The following is a 23,052-nucleotide window of genomic DNA, read 5'->3' on the forward strand; positions in this document are numbered from 1 at the left end:
GTGATATTAAAACTGATTCTGATCTCCTGACTGGAGGTCAGAGTGCTACCCATAAAACCATTGCCTAGAGGAATCTCTTTTGCCTTCTCCACATAATTAGTAACATCTAACGTCAGTTTTCCAGCAGTACCTGTCAGCTCCTGCCTCGGATTTCCAGTTGTCTGGGATCTCCTTGTAATTCCTGTACACGACCACTTGCAATTGAGTTCCGATTGGAATTTTTCCCACCAGCTGACGTAGTTCACGCAGTTTGTGACCCAGCACGTTCGTGTTACCGATTTTAACCAAGATGTCCCCTGTCAATGGAAAAACACAGGAGTCAGGCTGACTGACAGCAACCTGATCATGGCCAGCTCTGTTTATGCAAGTGTCACTCAACGTTTTAAGAACAGCTTCTACCCCCCGCTGTCAGATTTCTGAACAGTCCATGAACCACTAACACTGCTTTTTCCCCATAACCTTTGATGTCCTTACTAATCCAGAGCCCCTGAGGATTATAAAGAAGCCAGAAACAAACTCAAGAAGGAAATTAGAAAGGCCAGAAGGGCCATTGACAGGAGACATCTTGGTTAAAGTCCTTGGCAAGTAGGATTAAAGAGAATCTTAAGGCATTTTATACATACATCAGGAGCAAGAGAATAACTAGGGAGCAGGTAGGAGCACTCACAGATAAAGGGGGGAACATCTGCTTAGATGTGGAGGATGTGGGTGAGGTCCTTAATGAGTACATTAACATCAGTATTTACCAAGGAGAAGGACATGGAGGATAAGGAGATCAGTGCTGAGAGTATTGATATGCTAGGGCATTTCGAGGTAAAGGAGGAGGTAGTGTTGGGTCTTTTAAAGAGTATTAAGCTGGATAAGTTTCCAGGACCTGATGGCTTAATTAGGCAGAGCCACCATGGCTTTGTGTGGGGCAAGTTGTGTCTCACTATCTTGATTGAGTATTTTGATGAGGTGATGAGGGTGATTGATGAAGGTAGAGCTTTGGATATTGTCTACTATAATTTTAGTTAGGCATTTGACAAGTTCCCTCATGGGAGGCTCATTCAAAAGATTGGGATGCACAGGATCAATGGTGAATTGGCTGAATTCAGAACTGGCTTGTCCACAGAAGATAGAAGATAGTAGTTGAAGGAACTTATTTGAGCTGGAGGTCTGTGATTCGCGGTGTTCTGCAAGGATCAATACTAGGACTTCTGCTGTTTGTAATGTATATAATTTCTTGAATAAAAACGTAGATGAGTGGGTTAGTAAGTTTGCTGAGCATACAGAGATTGCTGGTTTACATAGAAGACCGGCAAAGAATACAATGGGATATAGATCAGTTTCATATATAGGCAGAGAAATGGCAGATGGAGTTTAACCCAACCAAATGTGAAGTGTTGCACCTTGGTTGGTCAAATACAAAGAGACAGTATGCTGTTAAGGGCAAGACCCTTAATTGTGATGATGAACAGAGGGATCACTAGGTCCAAGTTCACAGCTCCCTGAAAGTGACTATGGGGATGATAGGATGGTTAAGAAGGCATGTAGCATGCTTGCTTTTATTAGTCAAGGCATTGAGTTCAAAAGTCAGGAAGTTACATTGCAGCTTTATATAACTCTGGCTAGACCACATGTGGAGTATTACACACAGTTCTGGCCGCCCCATTACAGGAAGGATGCCGAGACTTCAGGGAGGGTGCTAAAGAGGTTTACCAGGATGCTGCCTTGACGAGAAGCATAAATGGAGTAGACAGACAGTATCTTTTTCCAAGCATTGAAATCTTTAATACCAGAGGGCATGTGTTTAAGGTGTGAAGGGGTAATTTCGAAGGAGATGTCGGGCAAGTTTTTTTTACACGGAGAGTGGTGGGTGCCTGGAATGTGCTGCCTGGGGCAGTGGTAGAGGCAGTTACATTAGGGACTTCTAAGAGCTGTTTAGATAGACACATGAATGTTGGGAAAGTGGAAGAATATGGACATTGTGTAGACAGAAGGGATTAGTTTATTTGGCCATTTGATTATTAATTTATTTGGTTCAGCACAACAATGTGGGCCGAAGGGCCTGCTCCTGTGCTGTAATGTTCCATAAGTGCCTGTCAAAATCCACTTTAAATATACCCAATGCCCTCTGGTCCTAGACTCTCTCACTGCTGGCAACACCTCCATTCTGTCTAAGCCTTTCAATATTCCATAAGTTTCATTGAGATCCCCCCCCCCCCCCCATTCTTTTAAACTCCAGCGAGTACAGGCCCAGAGTCATCAGACACTCCTCATACATTTTAATTTCCAGGATAATTCTTGCAAACCTCCTCTGGACCCTCTCCAATGCCAGCACATTTTTTCTTAGATAAGGGGCTTAAAACTGCTCACAATACTCCAAGTGTAGTCTGATCAATGCCTTGCTTTCATATTCTAGTCCCCTTATAGACCTGATGCAGCCAAATGGATTCATATAAATGGGCAAACAGGCTGGCATGGTCACAGTGGGCCGAAAGGCCTGTTTCTGTGAATATTTAGGAGTAACTAACCAATGGTAAGATTTTCATCTCACAGGAGCCGGGTAATGTTCAAGAGTGAATATAACCATCTGTCCTTGAGTGTTAAGCACAGCCATCGCTGAGTCCCAGCATCAACAGCTTAGGGAGGGGCAGTGCGGAGAGCAAAAGAGGGCTTCACATTGACCAGAATCTCAACTGCACCAGTAGGTCTAAAGATGGATAACTGGTAGAGCACCACAGTAGCATCACGGTTAGCTCGATGCTATTACAGCTTGGGACATTGGAGTTCAGAGTTCAATTTTGGTGCCATCTGTAATAAGTTTGTACGTCCTTCCTGTAAGCATGAGGGTTCCCTCTGGATGCTCCAGTTAGTAGGTTAATTGTTGATTGTAAATCATCCTATGGTTAGCCTAAGGTTAGATAGATTGCTGGGTGATGCAACTCATTGGGCTGGAGGGTCCTGTTCCATTCTACATCTCTAAATAAATAAACGCTGAGGTCATCTCCTGATGTCCCAGAGCACCTACCTTGCCTACAAGTGGCAGGTCAGGTATGTGATGAATAACTCTCCACCAGCCAGAGATGTTGAAAGGTGTTAGTACAGGGTATTTAGGAATCATTAAATGTCACATTAAAGTTGTATCATCATCATCAGCAATCACTCGTGGTTGAGTACGATTCTTCTCCTGTTCGTTGAGCTGGTCACTTGTGGGTCTGGGGATGACTGAAGAGGCCAGTCCGTGATCCACAAGTCCTATTGCAGTGTTGGCAGTGTAGGTCATTGAGGTGGTGGTGGATGTAGCTGGTTGGACCTTTCCCAGTCTGTCCTTACATAGAAACTGCTTAGTCTCAGCGGCAGCTTGGAGGTATTCTTCGAGCTGTGCAAACCGTCATAGACAGTCCTTCTCCAGCTTTCCCTATCCAGTGCTAATTTCTCCCATCCATTCAGGTTGATGTGGCACTTCCTCAGCTGGGTCCTGATATTGTCCTCGAACTGCTTTTTCTGCCCTCACAAGTACATTTTGCATCCTTGAGTTGGCTGAACAGGAGTTGTTTAGGGAGGCGGGAGTCAGGCATACTGATGATGTGGCCAACCCACATCATGTATAAGATGTTGGTGAGACCAAACTTGGAATATTGTATTTTGTTCTGATCACCTACCTACAGGAAATATATCAATAAGATTGAAAGAGTGCAGAGAAAATTTACAAGAATGTTTCCACGTGTTGAGGGCCTGAGTTATAGGGAAAGGTTTAGCAGATTATGTCTTTATTCCCTGGAGTGTAGGAGAATGAGGGGAGATTTGATAGAGGAATACAAAATTATGAAGGGTATAGATAGGGTGAACGCAAGCAGGCTTTTTACACTGAGGTTGGGTGAGTCTACAACTACAGGTCATAGGTTAAGAGTGAAAGATGAAACGTTTAAGAGAAACTTTTTCACTCAGAGGGTGGTGCAAGTGTGGAATGAGCTGCCAGCAACGTGGTGGATGCAGGTTTGACGGCAACATTCAAGAGAAGTTTGAATAAGGTACATGGATGGGAGTGCTGTGGTCCAGGTGTGGGTCAATGGGGCTAGACAGAATAAAAATTGGGCATGGGACTGGAAGTGTTCAAGGGCCTGTTTCTACGCTGTTGTGTTCTGTGGTTAACAAGCTACTTGAAATGCAAGTATTATTATCTGCCTTTCAGTAAGAGGAATGGAGTACAGAAGGAAGTAAAAAAAATCTATTTCAAGTTGAGGATTGTTACAGTGTTTCAACCTGAAACACTAACACTGCTTCTCTCTCCACATGCTGCCTGGCCTGCTGAGTATTTCGAACATTCTCTGCTTTTATATCAAAATCCTTGGAATATATATTTTCCTGATCACAGATATTATTGGTGTAATTTGTGTGACAAAAAAATCTTCCGATCTTTTATAACGAATCTCCCCTTTGAATTGAAATAATTAGAGCTCCCTGTTTTTTTTTAAATTTTAACAGCAATTTACATTTTCAATTATACATGCATGGCAGGTATTAGCATAAGTAAATCATATTATCAGAACTAGCACATTAATTTTGCCCACTGTTAAAGATAGATCTTGGGACATTAAATACGAAGCTAAATATAGCAAAATAATAATTTCAATTTATTCCAACCTGGTTAGTAAGTTTCTTGTTCCACAGGGAATGAATATGATTGCTAGCCTTCCAGAAATCAGCGCAATCCCACTGCAGACTCACTCAGAGCAGTTCTCTCATCGATCAGAGTCACCCAGCTTACAAATAGGCTCTTCAGCCCTGCACCTAAACTGACCATCAAGCACCGATTTACACTGATCCCACCTCATTCTTCCCACCTTCTCATTTACTCCCCCTTTGTTCTTCCACTTACCCACACATTCTAAGAGCTAACCCCCCCCCCCCCAATGGAATTCGGATTGCTAACTCCATGTGGACAGCACCCAAGACAAGGATTCAACTTCTTGAGCACTGTCATTTGAAGATGTCCTCAGTTTTGGGGAGGGATGTGCGTCTGATGGAGCTGGATGAGTTTGCAACCCTCTGCAGCCTCCATACCAGGTTGTAGGAATTTGCAAGAGCTGTTTGGTGACATACCAAATCTCCTCAAACTAATTCTGACCATTCAGAGATGAGGCAACTTTTTTCCCTCTTGGGTGGGGGGGGGGCATGATATTTTTAGAACATTTCTTTAAAGGACAAAATCTTTGAGTATTTTGAAGACAGATACCCGATAAACAATGGAAAATAAGAAATGTCACAGAGAATTTTTTTTGTGTTTTGTTAAAGAAAGTAACATATTAGGTAATAGACCACTTTTCCAATAAAAACTGGTGCATGACAGAGAAAGACCTTGCCAAGTTGTCATCAATCCACACCATTAGCCTTGGAAGGTCCTCCATATTTTCGAGCCAAGGAAGATCTCTAACCATGCCCTGCTCTTTCAGTGTTATCAAGAGGACATGGCCACAATCATGAGAAAATGTTGGAGGTGGATTGGACATCTGATGAAAAGAGAGGCCAACCCTATCATCAAGACAGCACTTCATTGGATCCCTGAATGGCAGAGGAAACACAGGAGACCAAAGACAACTTGACACCAAACCGCAGAGGCAGAAATGAGGAATCTGTACTACAAAGGGCAAAATAGAGAAAATGGCTAAGAACAGACAGAGATGGAGGACCTTGATTGCTGCCCTAAATGCCAGCGGCACAACAGGGGAATAGAGTAATTGAGGGAAAGGGAAGAATTTTGTTCACTAGAAGGAGAAATCAATATTCATACTATCAAGTTGGAGACTGCCCAGACAGAGTGTAATGTGTTGCTCATCCATCCTGAGGATGGCCTCATCTAGGCACAAGAGGAGGCCACAGACAGACGTATTGGAATGGGAATGGGAACCAGAATTAAAATGTTTGGCCACTAAGTTCCGCTTGTGGTGGAAGGAGCAGAGATTGGGAGTACTGGCACAATAGATGATCCCAACAGATTTGCTGGTGAACTGTTGTCTCACCTGGAAGGACTGTTTGGGACCCTGAACGAGGTGAGGGAGGAGGTGTATGGGTATAGTAGCTGAAGCACTTGGGCCACTTTGAGGATAAGTGCCTGGAGGGAAATTATTGGGGTGGGACAAATGGACAAGGAAATCACGGAGGGAGCTATCCCTGTGGAAAGCCGAGGGAGAGGGAGGTAAAGGTAATATGTTTAGAGGTAGGGTCTCTTTGGAGATAGCAGAAGTTGTGGGAGGATAATTTGCTGAATGTGGAGGCTGATGGGGTGGTATGTAAGGACAAGAGGGACTCTATCATTACTACGATGGCGGGATGATGGGATGAGTGCAGCTATAAGGGAAATAGAGGAGATGCAGATGAAGGCAGCATCAATAGTAGAGTGAGGGAAACCCCATTCTTTAAAGAAGGAGGGTAACTCTGATGTCCTGAAATGGAAAGCCACATCCTGAGAACAGATGTGGTGAAGAAACTGAGAAAAGGGAAAAGTATTTTTACAGGAGATAGAGTGGCAAGATGTAGAGTCGAGTTATCTATGGGGATCAGTAGGTTTATAAAAGATGTCGGTTGACTGTTCATCTCCAGAGATGGAGACAAGAGGGAAAGGCATCCTTCTGTCACCCTCACTCTGTTTCAGAAACGGCTTCCTCCCCTCCGCCATCAGATTTCAGAATGGACCATGAACCCATGAACACTACCTCACTATTTTGTTTCTCTTTCTCTTTTTTTTGCTCTACTTTTGCCATACTTACTTAATTTAACTTTATACATAGTTATTTTGTAATTTATATAATTCTTATTATGTATTGTAAAGTACTGCTGCCGCAAAAAAACAAATTTCACAACATACAGTGAAATTAAACCTGATTCTGATTCAAATTGCAAACATGAGGAAATCTGCAGATGCTGGAAATTCAAACAACACACACAAAATGCTGGTGGAACACAGCAGACCAGGCAGCATCTATAAGGAGAAGCACTGTCGACATTTTGGGCCGAGACCCTTCATCAGGACTTGGCCCGAAATGTCGACAGTGCTTCTCCTTATAGATGCTGCCTGGCCTGCTGAGTTCCACCAGCATTTTGTGACTGATTCAAATTGCTGTAATGTGGGCTAGTCTGTGTGATTATTGGACAATGTAAATAAATACTGTACCTGGTTTCAGGTTTGACTCTGAGTCTCCAGGACCACTCTCAATAACTCTCAAGATCTGTAGAAAGGATCCATTTTCGATTAGCACCAGACCCAGCCCTTTAGTTCCCCTCTTAATGAACGTTTTATAGCTGCTACCCAAGTTATGGTCTGGATTCTCTTTCACATCTGTCACTGGATCTGCAAAACACAACAGTCTTGTTTAAACCCTGGGTTTGGACCCCTTGGTTAATGGGGTGGGTCCACAGCACAATAAAGGTTGGGAACTACTGGTTTACAGTGAGAGGGGAAGGGTTTAAAAGGGACCTGAGGGGGTAACTTCTTCATGCAGAGGGTGGGTATATGGAACAAGCTTTCTGAATAAGTGGTAGAGGCATGTGTCATAACAACATGTAAAAGACAGGTACATATTGTAGATAGGAAAAACTTAGAGTGATATAAGACCATAAGATGTAGGAGCAGAATGAGGCCATTTGGCGCATCAAGTCTGCTCTGCCATCATGGCTGATCCATTTCCCCTCTCAGCCCCAATCTCCTGCCTTCTCCCCGTATCCCTTCATGCCCTGCCCAATTAAGAATCTATCAACCTCTGCCATAAATATACATAAAGACTTGGCCTCCACAACTGTTTGTGGCAAAGAATTCCACAGATTCACCACTCTTTGGCTAAAGAAATTCCTCCTCATCTCCATTTTTAAAGGATGCCCCTCTATTCTAAGGTGTATCCTCTAGTACTTTATAAAGTTTCAACATTACATCCTTGCTTTTATATTCCGATCCTCTTAGGCTAACATTGTATTTGCCTTCCTTACCACAGACTCAACCTGCAAATTAACATTTAAGGAATCCTGCACAAGGACTCCCAAGTCCCTTTGCACCTCAGTATTTTTGTATTTTCTTTCCATTTAGAAATTTCATCTTTTCTACCAAAGTGCATGACCAGACACTTCCTGACACTGTATTCCATCTGCTGTTTCTTTGCCCATTCTCCTAATTTAAGTCCTTCTGTAGCCTCTCTACTTCCTCAAAACTACCTGCCCCTCCACCTATCTTCATATCATCTGCAAACTTTGCAACAAAGCCATCACTTCCCTCATCCAAATCATTGACAGATAATGTAAAAAGAATTAGTCCCAACACCACCGGCAGTCAGTCAGAAAAGGCTTTCTTTATTCCCACTCTTTGCCTCCTGCCAATCAGCCACTGCTTTATCCATGCTAGAATCTTTCCTGTAATACCAAAGACTTGTAGCTTGTTAAGGAGCCTCTTGTGTGGCACCTTGTCAAAGGCCTTCTGAAAATCCAAGTACACAACATCAACCGATTTTCCAACAGATTTGTCAGGCAAGATTTTCCTTTAAGGATACCATGATGACTATGGCCTAATTTATCATGTACCCTGAGATCTCACCCTTAATAATTGACTCCAACATTCCAGAAGCTAGGGATTCTTGAAAGATCATTACTATTGCCTCCACAATCTCTTAGCCACCTCTTTCAGAACCCTGGGGAATACACCATCCGGTCCAGGTGACTTATCTACCTTCAGACCTTTCAGTTTCCTAAGAATCTTCTCTCTAAGTATGGTAACTTCACACATTTCATGACCCCTTACATCTGGAACTTCCACCATTCTGCTAGTGTCTTCTGCAGTGAAGAATGATGCAAAATACTTAAACAGTTTATCCACTATTTCCTTGTCCCCCATTACTACCTCTCGAGCATTATTTTCCAGCAGTCTGATATCCACTCTTGCCTCTCTTTATGTATCTAAATAAACTTCTGGTATCCTCATTAATATTATTGGCTAGCTTACTTTCGTATTGCATCTTTACCTTCTTAATGACTTTAGTTATCTTCTATTGGTTTTAAAAGCTTCCCACTCCTCTAGTTTCCCACTAATTTTTGTTCTATTATATGCCCTCTCTTTGGCTTTTATGTTGGTTTTGATTTCTCTTGCTAGCCACGGTTGTGTCATATGGGCCAAATGGACTAGTTTAGATGGACATTTTGGTCAGCATGGACTAGTTAGGCCGAAGATAATTTTTGACTGTATAACTTTATGAATATATGAAGAAATTTCAATGGTAAGAGTGTCTTGTAGATATTTTGGTGAGTAATGGATAAACTAAATGATTACAACAGTCCGGGAGGGTCCATAAGACATAGGAGCAGACTTCAGCCATTCTGCCTGTCGAGTCTGCTATGCCTTTCCATCATGGTTGATTTATTATCCCTCTCAGTCCCATTCACCTGCCTTCTCCCTGAAACAGTTAACACCCTGTTTAATAAAAAACCTATCATTCTCTGTTTTAAATATTCCCAATGACTTGGCCTCCACAGCCATCTGTGGCAATGAATTTCACAGATTCATTGCTCTCTGACTGAAGAAATTTCCCCTCAGCTCTGTTCTGAAGGGGTGTTCTTCTATTCTGAGGCTGTGTCTGCTGGTCCTAGACTCTCTCACTATTGGAAATTTCCTCTCCATATCCACTCTATCTATGATTTTCAAGATTAATAGGTGTCAATGAGATCCCCTCTCATTCTTCTGAACTCTGATGAGTACAGACCCAGAGTTATTAAACACTCTTCATATGTTAACCCTTTCATTCCCAGGATAATCCCTGTTCCCCACTTACACTGAGACTACCCCGCTGAGCCTTCCCCAGGCCCTGTAACTGCCCATGGGCACTGACTGCCTTGGTGCACAGTTGACAGTAATGGGAAACTCCTTCTGTCCTCCCTCTGGTCTCACCTCTCTCTGGCCGTACATTCCAGTCCCTGCGTTCCATAGGTTGTGGAGGTGAAGACAGGCTTTGCAATCTGTTGGTACGCAAGGGAGCCGGCTCCCTGCCTGCTGGGGGGACTCATTCAAATTACAATCCCCAGATCTCCCGGGGCAACGGAGAGTGGGTGGCTGAGGATTCTGGAATGTTACAGATGTCAAGGGAAGAGGGCGTTATAACCCCATTGTTTATTGCTTTTTAACTCTCTGGTTGCTGAGATTCACTGCTGCACTCCATAGAAAGAACTTATTTTAGTGCTGCATTTAAATTAATGTTAATTCCAACACGTTGGTCCAGGTTGAAGGAGCAACACCTCATATTCCACCTGGGTAGCTTTCAACCTGAATGTTCTGGTTCTTATCCTCTGGGAACCCTTTTTTTCTCCCCACTTACCCAACACCTCCCTCTGGTTTCCCTTACTTCATGGACCACTGCCCTCTCATCAGATTCTTTCTTTTTTCATCTCTTTACCTCTCCCAACTTCTAATTTCAAACCTCCGTTCCCTCACTCACCCACCCTCCCCCTCACCTGGTCTCATCACAGAATGACAGGTCCTCTAGCTGTAGCAGGACAGATCACAAAGCACTTAGGACGGCTCAGCACATCATTTGGACTCAACTACTGGACCTGGAGTGTCCTATTGTGGGGGAGTCAAGGACCAGAGTGCACAGTCTCAGAATACAAAAATGTCCCTATAGAACAGTGTTATGGAGGAATTGCTTTAGCCAGTAGGTGGTGAATCTGTGGAATTCATTGCAACAGATGGCTGTGGAGGTCAAGAGACTTGGAGGCCAAGCAGAGGTTGATGGTTCTTGATTAGTAAGGAATCAAAGATTATGGGGAGAAGGCAGGAGAGTGGGGTTGAGTGGAATAATAAATCAGCCATGATGGAATGGTGGAGCAGACTCAATGGGCCAAAAGGCCTAAAACTGCTCCTATATCTTATGGCCTTATCAGTTGTCTCAGCTCTCTGTGTTCACTTCAGAGTCATTGGTAAAATCTCTTCTGAAAATGTGCAGGGCTTTGATATAGAGGCTTTTGTTCCAGGTCAATGTAGTTTTGATCTTTGTATTTATATTGGAGTCAATACAGGTTGACCAGCTAGTGTTGCTGTAAACCCAATAGCAGATCCTTTTCTCTCTCATAAACACCAGAGATTCTGCAGATACTGGAAATCCAGAGCAACACACACAAAATGCTGGAGGAACTCAGCAGATCAGGTAGCATCTATGGAGAGGAATAAACAGTCAAGGCATCAGGCTGAGACCCTTCATTCAGCCTCTCTCTCTCTCCCTCTCCATCTCTGTCTCTCTCATCCCCTCCACTCTTCCTCCTCCCTGCTTGATCTCCTTCCTTCTCTACCTTATCTCTTCCCCGTCTCGCCTCTTTCCCTACATCTTTCTCCATCTGCATCCCCTCCGTTTCTCTCCCCCACCATCTTTTTACTTTTCTCCTCTTGAATATTCTTGTCCTTACCTTCATCTCTCCCTCTCATCCTAGAATGCTCCTTTCTTCCCTTTTCTCTCATTAAGCACCTTTTTGCTACATCCTAGAACAAACAACAAATAACTCAGAGTGGATCAATTATAATTATGTTTATTTTACTTGCTAGACCATCACTGTACAAGTGCCATTGACAGCTTCTGAAAAACAGATAGCATAGTCACTCCTTTATACACAAGTGCAGCTACCCATGCCTCACTTCAAGCAAAGGGTGCATTCTGTCCTTCTACTTAATCAGTGTATTTAGTATTCTTTCAGTAAAGCATCTGCTGGTCTGCAGTTTTTCAAGGACTCAGGTTCCATCAGCATAATGTTGCATGAACATTACTAGCAGAGCACTCTGGTACAATACAGACTCCATTTTGCTACAGACAAAAAATGTCATTTTGTACAAGTACACTTCTACAATCTCTCAGCTTCAAGGTAGGGACCTGTGAGAAAGTAACGTTCAGTTATTATTAATTGAGAAACTATTAAGAGTTTCCTTTAAGCCTTTTCATATGGAAGGGGTAGCATTAAATACCTGATGGCTCTGAGAGGTCTACAGAAAGTGGTGGATACAGCCTTGTGCATTATTGACATAGCTCTCCCCACCATTCAGGACATCTACAAGGAGTGCTGCCACAAGAAAGAAGCATCCATACTCGAGGTCCCCATCATCCAGGCCATGCTCTCTTCTCACTAGTACTATCAAGCAGGAGGTACAGGAATCTTAGGTTCCACACCACCAAGTTCAGAAACATTATTATCCAACCATCAGGCTCCTGAACCGCCATGGATGACTTCACTCATCTCAACTATGAACTGATTCCACAACCTGCAGACTCACTTTTCAGGACTCTACAATTGATGTTCTCAGTATTATTTATTTTTTTTATTTTCACATTAGTTGTTTCTCAGTTGTTTATGTATTTTTGTTCTTAGCATCTATCATATTTCTTTATTTTCCTGTATATGCCTGCAAGAAAATGAATCTCAAGGCAGTATATACTGGCATATACATACTTTGACAATAAATTTACTTTTCTAGTTGTGAGCTGTAATGATTTTTCAATTACTTATTTTTTAGATTCTGGCCTTTATTGACAAGGCTAGCTTTTATCACCGAACCCTGCCTTGAGGAGGTGGGGGTGAGTCACCTGCTTGTCTACTGCACTCCTTTAGTGAAGCTGCTCCCACAGTGCTGTGTAAGGCAATTCCAGGAATTAGATTCAGTGAGGTCTTTAAATTCACTACTGCGATTTCCTCGTGTTTGCTCTTTAAATTCACTACTGCGAAGCCTCTGCCAGTGATGCCTACACTGAAGAAGTTTAAATCTTCTCTTCGATGGGAGTTCAGTGAAACCCACTCTCGCTGCTCCCCATCTATAATTCCTTCGGCCCTTCAACTTTTCGCATTTCGCATTTCCCCCTCCCCCCACTACTTTCAAATCTCTTACTATCTTTCCTTTCAGTTAGTCCTGACGAAGGGTCTCGGCCTGAAACGTCGACAGCGCTTCTCCCTATAGATGCTGCTTGGCCTGCTGTGTTCCACCAGCATTTTGTGTGTGTTGAAGGAGTGTTGATGTATTTCCAATATGTGCAATTTAGAGGAGAACCTGCAGGGGGCGATATTCCCATATACAGTACCTGAAAACTTTGCTCTTCTGGCTGGTTTGAGGGTTTGAAAGTTGGCGTCAGAATAGCTCAGACAAACAAATGCAGTGTATTTTGTAGCTGGTTCACACTACAGCCACTATGCACAACTGAGAAAATGAATTCATGTTTAGGTTGGGGTTTGGGATCCTAGTCAAGCAGCCTGCTTTCTGGATATCTTGTACTATCCTGAAATATCACAGTCCTGATGAAGAATCTTGCCTTGAAACATCAGTTTGTGTGTGTTACTCTGGATTTCCAGCACCTGCAAAATCTCTTGTGTTTCTGGATAGCTTTGAGCTGCACTCATCCGGGTTGTTGCCAACATGCTTCTCAGAATTGGATTTATTATCACTGGCACATATCATGAAATTTGTTATTTTGCAGCAGCAGTACAGTGCAATACATAAAGAATTACTATAAGAATATATCAAAAATAAAAAGAGCAAAATATTGAGGTGGTGTTTGTGGTTTTACGGACCATTCAGAAATCTGATGTCGGAGGGAATGAAGCTGTTCCAAATGTAACACTTACCCAACATGCTGGTATATGTCTAGGGGAAAAGGAGATCCAGCCACTCACCAACCCCACCTCTCGTACATGCAGGTGCTGTGAGAATCAAGTTTATGTCGTGCGTACACACACAGTATCAAACTCACACCAGATACCATTATGAAATACACTTTAAAGATTTTACTAAAACTAAAAGAGTACTATGCAATACAGTATAAATGAAAGAAAAGAAAAAGAAAAAAGATGCCAACTTATCAAAGTTCAGTCAATTTAGTGCACATCGTTGGAGCTCAACCATCGAACCATTCGACCCCTCGTCACTTTCCTCCGACCTCCACGTCCTCGCACCTGGGACCACCCGGGTGGTTGACCGAGCAGTGCAGCGCACGTCCACCTTCCTCGGCGTCTTCTTCCCGACTCCCCTGAAAAAAACCGCGAAAACCCCCAAGCTCCCAACCTCACAAGACAAAATAACATTCCCCATTGGTTAACAAATGAATACAATCCCCATATCAGCAAGTCTAAAGCTAAACAACTGTGAGAGAAAACACTTATCAGACAAAGAAGCATTCCTACTCTTAACAAACCAAAGAAGCCATTTTGAGTAACATAGACAGGACATTGTACATTCTCCCCCCACCAGCAAATGTCATGCCGTCATGACATTACCAGAGTTCCCCAAAGCTTCTTGCAACACCCAAAACCCAACCCAGGTGCAGAAAGCAGCGACATAACTACCCAGAGCAGTAGAAATCACACTTGGTTCTCCTGGCACCACAAATGTCAACCGCTCCGGGGGGCGCCTACTTCTCTGAGATCTCCGTACCCCTTCTGCCGACCTCACTGGGCTCCCTTTTCACCTGCGAACCCTCTGCCTCGGACACCCCAGGTCTACCTGTCAGACCCTCACCCCCTCCCTCACGGGGTTCCCCCCTCACCTGAGAACCCTCTGGCTCACGCTCGGGTTCCACCCTCTCTCCCCCCCAATGCTGGCTGCCTCTCCATCTGACCATCAACACCTTCCCTCCTCCCACCCAACTCAGTATGGGAAGGGCCAGGAGCCTCCTCTTCTGGTACTGGAGCGCCAGCGAATGGGAACAGGGGCCACTCATCTGAGTTGTCATCTCCCGAATCGGTATCCATTCTCGGGTTAAGGACCCATCCCCGCTCTTCAGCAGCGGCCTCTTCCCTCGCTCCGCGCCCTCGCAGAGTTCTTGTACTAGGCACAACCTCCCACTCTGGCTCCTTGTCCACCTGCACTGCTTGACCCAGGGGCAGCAGGTGATTCTGATGGAGTACTTTGATAGGCCCATTCCCATCCTCAGGTTTCACCCGGTAAACTGGTAGATTCGGCACCTGGCTCTCTATTACATAGGGGCTGGCCGCCCATTGATCTGCCAACTTGTGCTTACCAGGGAGTCCCAAATTCCGTAAAAGGACCCGGTCGCCCGGCAATAATTGGGCAAACTTCACCTTTTGGTCATATCTCATCTTATTCCTCTGATTTTGTTTGGTAGCCGCTGCCTCGGCCAACTCGTACGCCCTCTGTAACTCCCTCTTCATGTCGGACACATACTTTAGATAGGGCTTCCCGGGTAAGTCACCCACTTCAGCCCCAAAACACAAGTCAATGGGCAACCTTGCTTCCTGCCCAAACATCAGATAATAAGGCGAGTACCCTGTAGCATCATTGCGAGTACAATTGTAACAGTGAACCAATTGTCCAATATGACAACTCCACTTACTTTTCTGCTCAATCTCCAGCGTCCCGAGCATGTCCAACAGGGTCCTGTTGAACCTCTCTGGCTGAGGATCACCCTGTGGGTGATAAGGGGTAGTCCTGGATTTCTCAACCCCAAGCATAGTCAGTAATTCATGGATAATCCGGCTCTCAAAGTCCCACCCCTGGTCACTATGGATTCGCCTGGGAAGGCCATAATGAACAAAATACTTCTCCCATAACACCTTTGCCACTGTCGTCGCCTTCTGATCCTTAGTGGGAAATGCCTGAGCATAACGAGTGTAATGATCAATGATAACTAAGACATTCGCAGTGTTGCTGGTGTCAGGCTCGATCAACAGAAAATCCAGAGGTCCCGCACTCTGCAAGTGCGACAGTGGTGAAGGTGTACACTGTACATTGTACACAAAAACATTCAGCGTGTATCTTCAAACTCCTGTACCTCTTCTCTGATGGTAGCAATGAGAAGGAGGCCTGGATAGTGAGGGTCCTTGATGACAGATGTCACCTACTTGAGATATGGCCTTTTGAAGATGTCCTCAATGCTGGGGAAGTTAGTACCCATGATGGAGCTGGCTGAATTTACAACTTTCTGCAGTGTTCTCTGTTCCTGTGCAATGGCCCCTCCTGTACTAGAAAATGTACAGACAAAATGCTCTCCACAATATATCTGCTATGTGTCTTTTAGATGGTGCAAAGGCTTTGTCCATCAGGAGATAGGTCAGTTACTACAGGACATTAAGCCTCTAACCTCCTCTTGTAGCTCTGGTATATACATAAGTGACTAGTTCAGTTTGATGTCTGGTCAATGGTGTCTCTTAGGGTATTGAGGATGATAGAATGTCGAGCAGTTTGTAAAACTCTCTCTCATTAGCGATGATCACTAGCGATGTGTGAAGACTGTAAGAAATAGGAACAGAATTAAGCCATTTGGTCCATTGAATCTGCTCTGCCATTCCATCACAGCTTCTTTATTTTCCCTCTCAACCTCCATTCTCCTACCTTCTCCCCATAACCTTTGATGCCCTTACTAATCGAGAACCTTTCAGCTTCTGCTTCAAATATACCTAATGACTTTGCCACTACATGCTGATTGTGTCAATGAATTTCATAGGTTCATCCCTCTCTGACTAAAGAAATTCCTTATCATCTCTCTTCTAAGTGGATGTCCTTCTCTTCTGAGGTTGTCTCCTCCAGTCCTAGACTCTCCCTATTGGAAATCTTCTCCACGTCCACTCTATCTTGACCTTTCAATATTCAATAGGTTTCAATGAGATCCCCCTCATTCTTTTAAACTTTATTGAGTACAGGCCTAGAGCCATTCAATGGTCTTCATACATTAACCCTTTCATTTCTGGAATAATTCTCATGAACCTCTTCTGGACCCTCTGTCATCTCAGTACATTCTCGTTTAGATAAGGCCCCAAAACTACTCACAATAGTCCAAGTGCGGTCTGCCTAAGGCCTTATAAATTGTAAAGATATTTGTGATTTATTAATCCATGGCAGAATGTTGAATCCAGACCTTGCTTTGTGCAGTCAGGATCTGCTTCCTTTGCTGAGTTGTGACTGGAATTGAACATTGTGTGATCTTCAGCAAGCATCCCCATTTCTGACCTGATACTGTTGTGAGTGTTCATATCTTCATGCCCACTGAGTCCTGGAATTATACTGCTCAGAGCCCACCACTGCACTCACCTATACTTATCCGCATTTGGTCCATAGCCTTCCGTGCACTGATGACTGAAAAACTTGTCTGGGTGTTTCTTATATATTGTGAGAGTATCTGCCTCCACCACCTCTTCAGGCAGCATGTTCCAGCTTGCAGCCACTCTGAATGTGAAAAAAAATCCTCCCTCAGATCCCTGCTATGCTCAGTGCATCAGGGGAACCAGCCCCCACTACACCCCTCGTCGCCTCAGTAAAGCAGCCAACATAACCAAAGACCTCACCCAACCTGGACATTTTCTCTTCTCCCCACTCCCATTGGGCAGAAGATAAAAAAAGCCTGAAATGGTCCTATAAGACAATAAGGTGGACTCCTGACCTCACAATCTACCTAAATATGATCTTGCACTTTATTGTCTGTCTGCACTGCACTCTCTCTGTAACTGACACTTTATTCTGCATTCTGTTATTGTTTTACCTTGTTCTACCTTAATGCACTGTGTAATGATCTGATCTGTGTGGTGTGCAAGACAAGCTTTTCACTGTATCTCCGTACATGTGACAAGAATAAACCAATTTCAATTCCATGTTAAACCTATGCTCTCTTGTCATATAGACAGACTGACATACTTTATTGATCCCGAGGGAAATTGGGTTTGTTACAGCCGCACCAACCAAGAATAGTGAAGAAATATAGCAATATAAAACCATAAATAATTAAATAATAATAAGTTAATCATGCCGAGTGGAAATAAGTCCAGGACCAGCCTATTGGCTCAGGGTGTCTGACACTCCGAGGGAGGAGTTGTAAAGTTTGATGGCCACAGGCAGGAATGACTTCCTATGACGCTCAGTGTTACATCTCGGTGGAATGAGTCTCTGGCTGAATGTACTCCTGTGCCTAACCAGTACATTGTGGAGTGGATGGGAGTCATTGTCCAAGATGGCATGCAAGTTGGACAGCATCCTCTTTTCAGACACCACCGTCAGAGTCCAGTTCAACCTCCACAACATCACTGGCCTTACGAATGAGTTTATTGATTCTGTTGGTGTCTGCTACCCTCAGCCTGCTGCAATCCCAATGTGAGAGTATCTGCCAATATACAATCCCAATGTGGAAGAAGAAGGTGCAGGAGCCTCAGGACTCACACCACCAGGTTCAGGAACAGTTGTCAACCCTCAACATCAGGCTCCAAAACCAAAGAGGAAAATTTCACTCACCTCACACTGAACTGTTCCCACAATCTATGGACTCACTTTCAATGATTCTTCATCTCATGCTCTTGATATTTATTGCTTGCTTATTTATTTATTTATTCTTTTTGTATTTGCACAGTTTATTGTCTTTTGCACAGGTTGGTGCACTCTTTCATGGATTCTATTATGGATTTATTGAATATGGTGACGTATATGGATTTTGATAATAAATTTACTCTGAACCTTTTGAACCTATGTATCTTACATGTGAGAATAAATCAGTTTAATTTTTATATTTTTAAAATTCCCTTTGAGTTACCTGACTGATTTGAAGCTCAACGGATGAGAGGGAGGCCGGTACGGCCAATCACCGGCCGCGCCTATCCGTGGGATCTTGCTGTGCGCCGCCTCGCGGGTTTCGGGCGACGAGACAGGTGGCAGCTGCCGCGTAGGAGGGCGAGCACGTGCCGCCCGCCCTCGAGCGCGCGCGCCCCGCTCCCGGCCTGGTCAGACCGCGCCGCGACGGCGCGCACGCAACCGCTGCGGTTGCCGCCCGCCGAGCGAATGGCCGCCGTGCGTGAGTGAGGCGCTGCCGGGCCCGAGCGGCTGATACGCGGATCGGTGTCGCCTCTTTCCTCCCTCCCCTTCCGTAGCACAGATGGAGACCGGCAACTAAAGGCAGAGGCAATCGAGCGAGTCTCCCCCGCAGGCGCCGCCGACGGCCGAGCCCGGGGGTCGGCTGAGGCGATGCTCCGCGGCATGGGCCGGGCGGTCGGCAGCCGCCGCTCTTTGGCTGCGGAGTGAAGGCGGTCGCCCTCCCGCCATGGATAAGCTGACCATAATCTCAGGATGCCTCTTCCTGGCCGCCGACATCTTCGCCATTGCCAGCCTGGCCAACCCGGACTGGATCAATACCGGGGAGTCCGCAGGTTGGTGCAGTTAACTTCCCCCCCCCCCCTCCCGGCAGGGTTCATGTCCCCTCATCCCCCTCCTTCCGGCAGAGTTTACGTCCCATCACCCACCCCTCACTCCGACAGTTCACGTCCCCTCATTCCTTCTCTCCCTCCGGTAGTTCACATCCTCTAATCCCTTCGCTCCCTCCGGCAGTTCATGTATCCTCATCCGCCCTCCGGCAGGGCTATGTCCCCTCAACCCTCTCACACCCCTCATCCCTCCCTTTGGCAGTTCATGTCCCATCACTCCAGCTACCCCCTTCTCCTTTCCTTCCTCCCATACCTCATCTGCTCTCCCACTCTTCAGACTCTCCCATCGTCCCTCCTTCTTCTCTTCCTGTACCCACTCTGGCTGCCCAATTTCCCCAACAACCTCAACCCTCTCCATTCTCTCCCTCTCCTGCCCCCTCCACTGCTGTACACCCCTCAGCCAGTTCCCTCCTGCCTGTGGGCATCACCCTCGTCCCCTTTCTTTTACTCCCTGACCACCCTTCTGTGTTCCCCAATCCCTCCATCATCTGTTCGAACACTACCAGTTTATTTCCCCCATGTGCCTGATTTGGGAATTGTATGTTGAGGTGATCAGTGCAAATTATTGTTCCAGAAATGTATTTTGTTTGTTGAAAGCTCTGAAGGTGGGTGATTTCCAACATTTTGGGTAGAAAATTGAAGGAAATTCTGCTGTTGTTTACGAATTGGCAAGAAACATTCGCTGGCTGGTGACAGGGCGATGTAGAGTCGTTTGGTTTCAAATGTTCTGATGCCTGCTCCAATTTCAGGTTGAAAAAAGGTATTGCTTTTGGAGTGATGCATTGCCTATTTGTGCAGTGTAGCTGTTCAGAATATATCTGACAACAGTTTCATTGTTTGCATTTTAAAGTCCATCTTGTCACACCTACAGATGAGCACCTCTATTGATGTGTTGTAAAATATTTCTTCTCGTATAAAAGGAAGCTTTGTAGTCGATTACAGTTAAAGATGTGTTAGCTACCACAAGTTAAAATCAATGTGCTTTGTTTGCTGAATTTTTAAAATATCGCAATATGTCGTAGTCTGAAGGAAGGCAGGAGCAATTTAATTAGGTTTTCGGTGTGACTGGGATGTAATCTTACACTTGGAAGGAACCCCACCAAGTCCAAATACTGCAAAATCTGCTGGATATATTTGATACTTGTGAATAGTTTTACCAAGTATTTGAAAGGTCAGTGCATTTGTGATTCGAAGGATGAAATGCTAGCGTTGCTTCCTGTCTCCTGAGGATTTGGCAGTTAAATTGTTGGTAAATTTATTTGAGGAACTAGAATTAACAGTAACTTAGAACAGATGGTGGCCACTGATCTGCAATTCTGTGGCCTTTGGTTCAAATAGGCCCAAGATCTTGTGGCAGCTCCATGTCTGCGGACTTGCTCATTACCTGCTCTGGTCTGAGCAAAATTTGTTTGGCATCTAGTCTTTCTGTGTTCATTTATTTACAGCAGTGTGTTAGTGTCGGCATTCTTGAGTCCAAATACTGATGTCTAAATTCCAGAAGCTTAAGCACATAATAGAACATAGAACAGTACAACATGGTACTACAGGCCCTTCAGCCCACAGTGTTGTGCTATCCCTTGGGACTGACTATTGAGATTCCTGATTACATTCTAATTGCTGTTAACCATTTTTGTAGATGTTTAAGTGATGCATTTTAATGTAATTTAAAATATTGCATATTTTTTTACAAGTAAATTTCAATAAACCTATGTAAAACTTTAAAAACATACGCTATGGATTTATTGAATTTGTTTAAATTCATCAGTTTCATGAAGTGTCACTTGTTTTATTAAGTTCAGTTTTCTGGCTACTGTGGTTCAGGTTGGAGATGTACTGAATCTACAAGTATACAAATAAACTTGAGATCACCAGCAAACACTCTCTCTCGGTTATTTGTATGCATCTACAGGACATCGCCGGGTAACACAAGAGCTCGGTTTTTAATATAAGTTGGAAAATACACAGAAATCACTCGATATGCCAACTGTACTCTATAGTATTGTGGTGAATGGCATCAAAACCACAGAACACTGATAAGAATGAACAATTACTAGAAGGAGAGAGAGAAAAAAAAGTAGCTGTTCGTACAAACAAATGTATGTACATGTCAGACTTTGAAATGTTTAAATTTAAAATGATTGTAATTCTGCTTATCCTGGTAATTTCCTCTGTTAGATATGCATGAAAAATTAAGGATCCCCATAAGGCTAAGTACATTTCTGATTGCTGCCCTTTGATTTATTACTAGTCACTGTAATGGGTCATGTGATCTCAGAATTCAAATTCACCTAGCATGAGCATGAAGACCTTAATTTTTAAGTGTGCAACATGGTGGTATGAAAAGAAGGGTGAGGTTTTTAGGTCCCTGTTGAAGGATCTCAGCCCGAAACATCGACTGTTTACTCTTTTCCTTTGATGTTGCCTGGCCAGCTGAGTTCCTCCAACATTTTGTGTTTGTTGGAGGTTTTTGTGCTTTTGTGTTCATCCATCTGCATTGATCAAGGGCTGGGATTTCCAACCTTTTTTGTGCCATGGACTCCTCCTGTTATGAGGGGTCAGTAGACTCCGGGTTGGGAACTCTTGATCTAGATTTTTTTAGTGTTTTCCATGTTTATTCCAGTTTTCCAGTATCTACCTTTTTTTTTTGCTTTTCAATTTCTGTAGAAACTTGGATTTTTCTCCCCAGAGAGCTCTGATTAAAATGTTCAAGGTTAAGATTATAGGTACTTGTTTGGCGAGAGTATTGAGGAATATGAAACAATGGAGTGAAAGTCTCGATCATTGACTGGGAAGACAGTTGCAAGTAGTGATTAGTTGCCTCATGCAATGAAATTGATGAGGAATTATGTAATTCTTTCTGAGATGTCTTTCTATAACAGTGTAAGCAGATATCTGTGCAATGTGGCAAATATGTCTTGAGCTAGTCTCTTTTTTTTTCCAATTTCCCTTTGCCTCCACAGATGCTGCTCATGCTTTGTTCCTCCAGAAGTTTGTTTTTGACTGCAGATTCCAGAATTGCAGTCAATCGCATTTTTAGTAATTTTTTTTCACATCACCTAAATGCTTGAGGATGTCACTATCATACATTTTTTAACTTAAATGTCCCTGTTTCATGCAGACGTGCCACTTGTTCAAAGTAAACAGTCAACGTTTCAGGCTGAGACCACCTTCAGTCCTGAAGAAAGGTCTCAGTCCAAAATGTTGACTGTTTGCTCCTGACTTGCTGAGTTCCTCCAGCATTTTGTGTGTGTTGTTTTGGATTTCCAGCATCTGCCGAATTTCTTGTGTTTAGTACCTTTTGGGCAGTGCTGTATAAGTACCCTTGTATGTAACACAGCAATGTCATGTTAGCTGTGCTCCTCTGGATTTTCAGAGCTAAGCACTAAAACAAAAGGCTTATTCAATATCTATTTGAAGTATCCTGTTTGTTATTGTGTGGCTCATGGTGATGCAAAGCCATTAATTGTGGGAGCGGCAGGAATTTTAATTAGTAGTATTGTGTACCAACATAACGATCATTGACTTTCTGAGCTTGTTACAAATCTAAGTAGAGAGATTAGTTTTATTTGTCATATGTACATCGAAACGTATGGTGAAATGCTTTGTTGTCAGCGATCAACACTGTTCAAAGATGTAGTTGTGGGGCAGCCCGCAAGTGTCGCCATGCTTCTGGCGCCAACAAGACTGACCTACAATTTACTAACCCTGACCTATATGTCTTTGGAATGTGGGAGGAAACTCACGTGGTCACAAGGCGAATGTTTAAAATGTTTACCAGCAGTGGCAGGAATCAAACCCTGATGGCTGCTAAAGCATATGTATGCAAATTTTAAGCTAATTGAGGATGTTGAGCATCTCTGGTCCATCCACCAA

The 23,052-nt window shown here is 43.9% G+C and overlaps 2 protein-coding genes across 3 annotated transcripts in view; one reads left to right on the top strand and one right to left on the bottom strand.

Annotated features, from left to right (window-relative positions):
* Positions 1-17,145, bottom strand: part of LOC140736321 (PDZ domain-containing protein 9-like) — a 63,919-nt gene extending 46,774 nt beyond the window's left edge. The window contains exons 1-3 of the mRNA XM_073062326.1: positions 17,030-17,145; positions 7,157-7,350; positions 131-296 (exon numbers count right to left, since the gene is read on the bottom strand). Of these exons, the coding sequence (XP_072918427.1) occupies positions 131-296; positions 7,157-7,350; positions 17,030-17,145 (476 nt within the window). The remainder of the gene's footprint in view (positions 1-130; positions 297-7,156; positions 7,351-17,029) is intronic.
* A 1,573-nt stretch (positions 17,146-18,718) lies between these two features.
* LOC140735269 (uncharacterized protein C16orf52 homolog B) overlaps positions 18,719-23,052 on the top strand; it is a 147,369-nt gene continuing 143,035 nt past the window's right edge. For both annotated transcript variants that reach the window (XM_073060124.1, XM_073060125.1), the window contains exon 1: positions 18,719-19,125. In XM_073060124.1, coding sequence (XP_072916225.1) covers positions 19,020-19,125 — 106 coding nt within the window. In that variant the 5' untranslated portion in view covers positions 18,719-19,019. The remainder of the gene's footprint in view (positions 19,126-23,052) is intronic.

The sequence above is a fragment of the Hemitrygon akajei genome, chromosome 11 (genome assembly GCF_048418815.1).
Source record: "Hemitrygon akajei chromosome 11, sHemAka1.3, whole genome shotgun sequence".
NCBI classification, from domain to species: domain Eukaryota; kingdom Metazoa; phylum Chordata; class Chondrichthyes; order Myliobatiformes; family Dasyatidae; genus Hemitrygon; species Hemitrygon akajei.